The sequence below is a fragment of the Argiope bruennichi genome, chromosome 2 (genome assembly GCF_947563725.1).
Source record: "Argiope bruennichi chromosome 2, qqArgBrue1.1, whole genome shotgun sequence".
NCBI classification, from domain to species: domain Eukaryota; kingdom Metazoa; phylum Arthropoda; class Arachnida; order Araneae; family Araneidae; genus Argiope; species Argiope bruennichi.
Window position 1 is genome coordinate 70,187,070 of NC_079152.1, and position 7,944 is coordinate 70,195,013.

The window sequence follows — 7,944 nt, forward strand, 5'->3', positions numbered from 1 at the left end:
TAAAATTATTTTCGTCCAATATTGCTTAAAGTTCACTATCCTCTTAATCATACAGAATGAATTTTTATTATCTTTTGATAGTTTTGGATCTAAAGCCTTTTTTCATCTCAGAATCTTCAATACAATTCATAATTAGTTAATAGTTTGATACTTGTGTAAATTGTGATGTAGAAAAATTAATGCAATATGGGCATGACACCTTTTCATATTAGAATAATTATATTATGTTTTAAAATTGTTAAAAATCGATTCATGTTATCAAATAATAATACCCTTCGAGAGTTTTTCTTAAAGAATTATCTTAACAGCAGCAACAAAATTTTGATTATAAGAAATCATAAGATTTTAAAATGATGAATTTTTCAATTTTAGCAACGTCAGCTGGTGGTGAAGGGCAGCAAGCATTGGAGCAAAAAATTGGAGGACGCTGTGCGACACACAACATGAAAGTTATTTTCAAGGTTTGCTGTGGACCTCAGAAATGTAAGTTGAAGTAATTTGTATTTTAGTTTCAATCTTTAATTGTTTTTGAGAAATGGTGGAAGACAGAAATGCTGCCAATCATTTATTTTTGCTGTCATATTTTGTTTTCTATTTGCAATCTAATTATACATTTAAAAAATCCTTAAGGGTCTTTTACATGTGCCTCATTTCATGTACTTTTAGTAGCTTAAATGTGAAAGATTAATTAAATTCTTTTTAATTTTAACTTATAGAAAATTAATTTTACTGTGCATGTTGTTTTAGAACCTAAAAAAATTTCTCACTGTGTTTTGAAATTTCTTCAATTATAAAAATAATAAATAGTACTCATTGTTTGATTTTAAAGTAAATTTGGTTAATTTAAGCAGTTTTTGTGCAATTTTCTACAACTGCTTATTTATTCAAATTTATTTATTTATTTTGCAATTAATCTTATCTGGATGATATTATTCAGGGAATTGAGTGGGGCAGAAATATATGATTTATTGCATGAAAAATTTTCTAAAGCAAGATAAATTTTTACATATTTATATTTTAGCTGTTATAAAATGTTTTTCCCCTTATGTTTATTATTTTTTCAAATGTCTTAAATGAACAAAAATTGCATCCAATATAATAATTTAAATTTATTTTAGCTACTACCAGGGCATTGCCCAGTATCAGTACAACTACAACATCTGTTGCTCCTCCCACCACAACTCTCTTGCCAGAAAAATCCACTTCTATATATCGCTTCTACCGACCTACAATGCCTCCCTTTAGGCCACCCCCACCAAGTATCTATACCAGTAAATATCCTCCTGTCAAATCGTATGACTTTCCAAGGGAAGAAGAACATGGCAAAATGCCTTCTAAGAAAACAGGTAAATATTTTATTTTGATAAATGTAGTTAAGTTACAAATTTTCATTTTAATCTTGAAATACTGTTTTGATATCCATATCTTTTTGGTTGGTTGCTTATACCAATTTCATTTTCAGCATATACAAATTCGTTATTGTATTATTTATAATTTAAAGTACTGTTCCAAACAGATATCTTTTTAAAATTTATGTATTAATAAGGAACATCTTGTCATTTTTATTATACATTAACATCATTATAAATTTTCTGCCTTTTGTTACTGAATTTATTGAATTATGTACTAAAATGACAAATTACTACAAAATAAAAGCATTACATGAAAGTTGTGTCATCCTTATTATATATATATTTTTAGAAAGTTCTTTGAAAATTTCTATTTTCTAAAATAACTTGTCTTCCTACATAAATCATATCAAATGTATATCAGAAACATTTTCCCATTTAGATTTTCTTCCTTCTCCTTTAAAAGCAGCATTTTTAGCTTAGAAATAATTATCTAAGCTAAAAATGCTGCTTTTAATATATATATAATGAAAACTCTTAATTTCCTAGTTTTTATCTTAATCTAGCCCATATTAACTTCATTCTAAAAGGTTCTCATATTTTCTGATCTTCTTTGATTTAATTAGTTTTACACACACCATATAAAACTGCTTACTTCAGTAGTTTCTCATGCTCTAAGCGGAGAAATAAAAATCTTTAATGTTTTACACATTCTTTTAAATATACCTAAATATCTCTTTCCCAAGACTGCACATGTCAAAGAAATCCTTATCAAAATCTCATAGTAAAATTAATGAAGTGTAAAATGTTGTTCTCTTCTGTTCTTATGTCAATCTACATCATGACACGTCTCATTTTCTTCTTCTTTGTACATAATATGCCTCTCCTGATGAAATAAACCAAAGTCAATCAAAAGTTTCTTCTTCTCGACTACACATCTGCTAAAAATATATGTTTACACACACAGAAACGTAAGTGAGCATATAATTACATAAGGTTCAATTTTAAGTAATTATTTGCATACTACCAAATCTTCATGAAAAATTAAATATATAATAAGTTATTAATCTTAGAAATACTTTTTGTTACATTTCTTTTCTTCTTTTCTTTTTAAAATTTATTAACTCTATTAATAAAAAAGATATACTTATAGGCATTTTACAGGACAAATCGTTTGATCTAAAATCTAAACTGTTATTTCAACAACTGTTTAAGTCATTTCATTTTATTTTACCTTCATTGTTATTCAAGGAGAAGTATCCTGTTTAAAATCTGTGTAATTACAAGGGAAATAAGAAAAGGAAATTTCAGAACCCTAAATAGTAGACAATAGACAATTTTGAAAGTTGCATTTTAATAGTATTATGATGCCATGCGACTTGACTATTAGCAACGATTTATATATACAATGAACAAAACATATATAAGGCTATTTAAAATAATGCTTTGATTCTGTCATAATTGGATGCTTAAATTTTTTTTTCTTTACAAAATTATGAACATTAATTTATTCATAATAGAATTAGAAAGGACAAAAATAATATTTGTGATGTACCAGCTAGTTGCTAAAATATGCTAATTTTTTAAACTATTGAAAATCAAAGTTTTAATTCATCCAGCACATTTAAAAAAATTTCTTTTATATCATACTCCATGTAAGTAAACTCAACAAGAATCATAAATATCCAACAAGTTTTGAATGAAGTGAATAAAATTATATATATATTTTTAATAAATTATAATTGTTTGATTTCTTATTGTGAAATAAAACTGTGTTTCTGAATATGAGAAATTGTAAATAGATGAAATTTTCATTTCTTTATAACTGTTTTCAGTTTATTATTATGATCTAATCTACTGTAAAAAAAGAGAGATTTTTATACTAAAATATTTTTCTATGAATGGAATTATATAGTTTTGTTTTATATCTTTTTGAATTAATGTATAATAATAAAGTCCTTCAAATTATATAGTATAGCTGGAGCATAGTTTGAATATTTTGATGCAAGAGGTTTTAGTTTATAAATTTAAGTACAGGGTTCTTATTCTCTTGAATTACATTTTAAAAACCAAATTTCTATTGGCTGGTTTTGCAAATTGAAGTATCTCAAGACTTTTTTAGTCATCATTTTATGAATGACATATAAAATATCTATATAGTTTACTTATAATTTAAGTTTTTTTATAATGCATATTTTGAATCATATATCACATTGTTCTAATGTATTTTTTCATCCCTTTTTCAGAAGACAGAGATAAATTGCCAAATGAAACAAGAGCTAAAAATGAGGAGTTGGTAAAGAATAATGCCAACATTGTGAAATTGCAACAAAACTGTGTTACGACAGTGGCTCTGCTGCTACTAATCCTTTACCAGCTGCTTAGTAGGTGAACTCCAGGAAGCTTCCGTTATGTAAATTAATTTGTAATTTTATGTATAAAGAGGAAGAGAAACGAGTCGAATATTTTCCTTGGCTGTGATAGCTGCAGGAAGCCTACTAAAAATTGCGGTTGAATTCATCATCTGGTCATGAACTTGTATACTTTGATATACAGTTTTATTGTGCTGAAAGTTTTTACATTTTCTTTTTATCCCTGGTAATGAAAACTGGTTTACAGAAAGGTGCAGTATGGCCTGCTGGCAAATTAATAAAACAAATAAAAGTCCTCTGGGAACTTTTCATTTAAATGTCCAGTCATTAAAGTGACTAAATCAAGAAAAATCTGTGATTATGATCTAGTTACTGGAAGCAAAGCAGCATGCTGCAACTTTTTAAATACATTAACAAAAAGAAATTGACATTTATTTATTATGTAAATGACCAATGTATAAAGGAAAAAAAAAGATGAAAAAAATTCTTTGCTTTCAAACTGGTTTTGATTTGCCATGTTGGGGATTGGAAATTAATCTGGATCCCTTTTATATCAAAGCATTTCCGTGCATCTCTACAAGCTAAGTCATTTTGATGCAACAGGCTCAGCTCACTTCAATAGTGTAATTATTGTTTCCTTTGTGTGACTAGTGTTTATGTGTTGTGGAACTGGAGCATTCTGTGTAGCTTCTTCAGTGTTACTCTGTGCTAAGTGATTGCTGAAATAATTCAGTGTTTACGTAAAAGTGTACAATTTAAAAATTTATATTCGAGAAAATTATATTATTATAGTTTATGCATGTCTACTCTGGAATATGCAAAATAATTTAATGTGCTTTTATTATGTTTGCTTCATATTTATCAAGATTATGATTTTTTTTTATTGCAAACAATTTTTTTTGTTTGCTTGATAACTTTTTTCCCCCCCGAAAATATTTGTTATTTGCATTAACAAATTTTTGTACTTAGTTGTAATTATGAAATTTTACAAAATCATACTTTATCATGCACTTCTTAAAAATTGGATTATAAATTCTTTTTTAAGAAATTGGAAAATTCTACTTAAATTTAAATAATTAAGATGCTTACATCTACCAAGACTAAGTCAATAATGTATGCATTTTAAACTACCAGTAAATAATACAATAACAAATTTTTTAAAAAATAACACCCAAATATCAAATAATTAAATAAATGGCTGATAATACCAAAACATGGTAATTCCATTCACCTCCTGGAATATATTATTGAAGATTAATTTTTCTCTATCTTTGTTACAACTCATTTACTTATAAAAATACCCATTTGAATTAAGAGTGATATTTAGAGTTTAGTAATTAAACAAGTCTGTATTTCTGAATAATTATCATGTTTTTTTCACTATTTTAATTTCATTACATTTTTTGATCTAGTTATTCAACTCCTTGATTAATGATTTTCAACATGTCTCCCCTCCCCTCAGTTACCCATAGTTTTAATTTTAGGATTTATGTATTTAAATATTTTTTAAGAATATATATTTGTAATGATAAATTATATTTTTATGTTTAAAGTCCCCCCCCTTCCATTTTACTCATCCCCCCTCCCTCCACATAGGTTGAGAATTATTATTTAGCATAAATTTTTAGATCTCATCCCCCCCCTTCTTTTAAATTCTACTTAATTTTCACCATGTTAATCATTTCATAAATTTGATAGTAAAAGTAATGTGCCAAATTTTTTCAACAATAAACATATAGCTTCTGGGAAGTGCCTTAATTAGCCATTAGAACAAATATTGATAGAAAACATTAGAACATTCCAAAATCATCTTTTAGAAATAGCTAAACATGTGCTAATGGTAAGGTAGATTTTATATAAATCTTTAAGAATTATATATTTTAAGACTGAAGATAATTAAAAAGGATTTTAGGCTTTGATGCTCGACTTTTCTCAATCTAGAAAGTGCCAAATTTATCTTGAGCCTTGAATTCTAAATTATAAAAATTATTACAAAAACCTTCCAAAATCTACAGAATTCCATAATTTTTCTTAGTAAATATCTTATAAATACATTATCATTTCAGTACTTTATAAATTTGGTTTGCATGCTACAGTACATTTTTAATACTTATATATCTGTGGGAAAATTATTGGTGTATATATTTGTAAAAACCATTGGAAGTAAATGTTTGTGAATGATGTCCTCGTCATTCCTTCGATGTATATGTACTTCCTATAACAATTTGCTGTTATATGTCTGTAACAGTTTAAGAAGTTCTATGGTTTGTGCGGCAAATAATCCACCATGTTAAAGAATGTTTGTGTAACATGGATAAATTTCGAGAAAGCAGTTCTTTATAATCATTTTTTTTTTTTTTTAAATCACAGATGTCTGGTATAATGTATAAAAATAAGTTGTCTCATGAAAGGGCACTTTTGAGGTGTTGAATAAAGAACACCATACTTGATGTTCAGTAAATGGTTTCCATAATTGTGACAATATTGCTGTTCACTGTTATGAATATACTTCTATGATGGATGCTGACAAATTATATTTGTGACTTGTTGAAATCTGTTGTGTTGTTTTCAACAGCTGATTGGGCTTGCAGTAACATTATAGGATTTTTTTTTTAATAGCTTGGGAAAAATTAAGTTTCAAAATTGCAGTTGTATAAGATGTCAAATAATAGTAATGACTGTTGATTATATTAGCTTTTGGTATTTTACAATTTGAATTAATGATACAGAGTAAGTGTCTGGAGGAAAAATTCAATGGAAATTGAGGACCCCCTTTTTTGTATACAGTATCTATTATCAGAGTTTAAAATGGCACTGTCTTTGATAATTAGGTATTTAAAAATAAAACAATATAGTTGTATTCATGTCGAAATTGTTATCTCCATTACATATGTCCTGTATCTGAAGTCACGTGATTTTGTACCAGTTTGGCATGGACATGTATGAAAACTTTTGGAACCTCCAACTTGAATTACTATTTACTATAATATTTATTTATTTCATGTTATATTTGCTCTAAATTTTCTCACAGTTAAAAAAAAATTAGTGAGAAAACCAACAATGATTGAAGAAATACTCTGTGGATTTTTAATTATTAACTTTTAAATTAAAATACAATATTTTATGAACATTTTCTCTTTGTTTATTAAAGGGGTATCAAATCTTTTTTTAGCAATTTAAATATTTAAAAAAAAAAACTTATAAATATTTACACTACATTCTTTGATAGAATACTTATCTGTCAGTAATAAATATCTTGTCAGAGATAATTGTTAATATTTGTGTATAAATTCATTAAATGTGTTGATGGGCTTGTTGAATATTTAATATGTGCTGGAGCATTGAAATAGATATCTTCCTATGAAATTGACTACTTAGGTTTCTGAGCTTGTTAAAGAACCCATTTTTGTTTTTGTGTGTATTGTATGTTTAGTTGTACATATTTCCAATTTGTATCCATAATTTATGAAATGTGAAGTTGAAAATGTCCATTATCTTCTGCCATATTTCTTGCTGTTTGTAACTTTGCATTTGCTGGAAAAAGTGAACGTTTTGTATTTCCTCGAACAAATAAAAGTTGTTTTCACTGTAATAGTTCATTCCTTTCATTTGACTCCTTTGCAAACTGTGCATTGTGCTGTGGATTTAAGTTTTGTACTGTAATAATGTACTTTTGACTGCTACTTATTTTTGATTGGATGATGGTTGTGGTATAGTTAATGTAATCACAGTAAGGTCATTATTATCTTGCATTGAGTATATTTTCAATTTGCAGTTAAAAATTGTGTTAATTTTTCCTTTTAGTAAATGAATCATAGAACATGTTTGACTAAACATTAATAGGAATAACAAATATTTTCAGATATAATCAGAATTACTTTTGCCTTAATCATTAATGCTCATTCTATTTACTAATCCTTCATGCGTGGATGTATTAGTGAGTGATGTAAAGAAACTTTGCAATAATGATCATTAGTGCTTTTATGTAATAAACAATCATATACTCTTCCCACTTTATTTTATCATTTTTTTAAAGCTTTAAATGTTTATATTTTACTATTACCAATACTGAATTTTAAAATTGATTAAAAGATAAACCACAACCATCATGCAACATATACAAAATATGCAGTATACAATTTGCAAATTTCTTTACAAAGTATAAATGTTATTGTTTACAAAAAATTTGAGATATTTAAATTAATTATAATCCCAAATTAATC

The 7,944-nt window shown here is 26.6% G+C and overlaps 1 protein-coding gene across 2 annotated transcripts in view; it reads left to right on the forward strand.

Annotated features, from left to right (window-relative positions):
• Positions 1–7,307, forward strand: part of LOC129961601 (ephrin-B2a-like) — a 537,603-nt gene extending 530,296 nt beyond the window's left edge. For both annotated transcript variants that reach the window (XM_056075106.1, XM_056075107.1), the window contains exons 4-6: positions 373–483; positions 1,119–1,346; positions 3,596–7,307. In XM_056075106.1, coding sequence (XP_055931081.1) covers positions 373–483; positions 1,119–1,346; positions 3,596–3,741 — 485 coding nt within the window. In that variant the 3' untranslated portion in view covers positions 3,742–7,307. The remainder of the gene's footprint in view (positions 1–372; positions 484–1,118; positions 1,347–3,595) is intronic.
• The last annotated feature ends 637 nt before the right edge of the window (positions 7,308–7,944 follow it).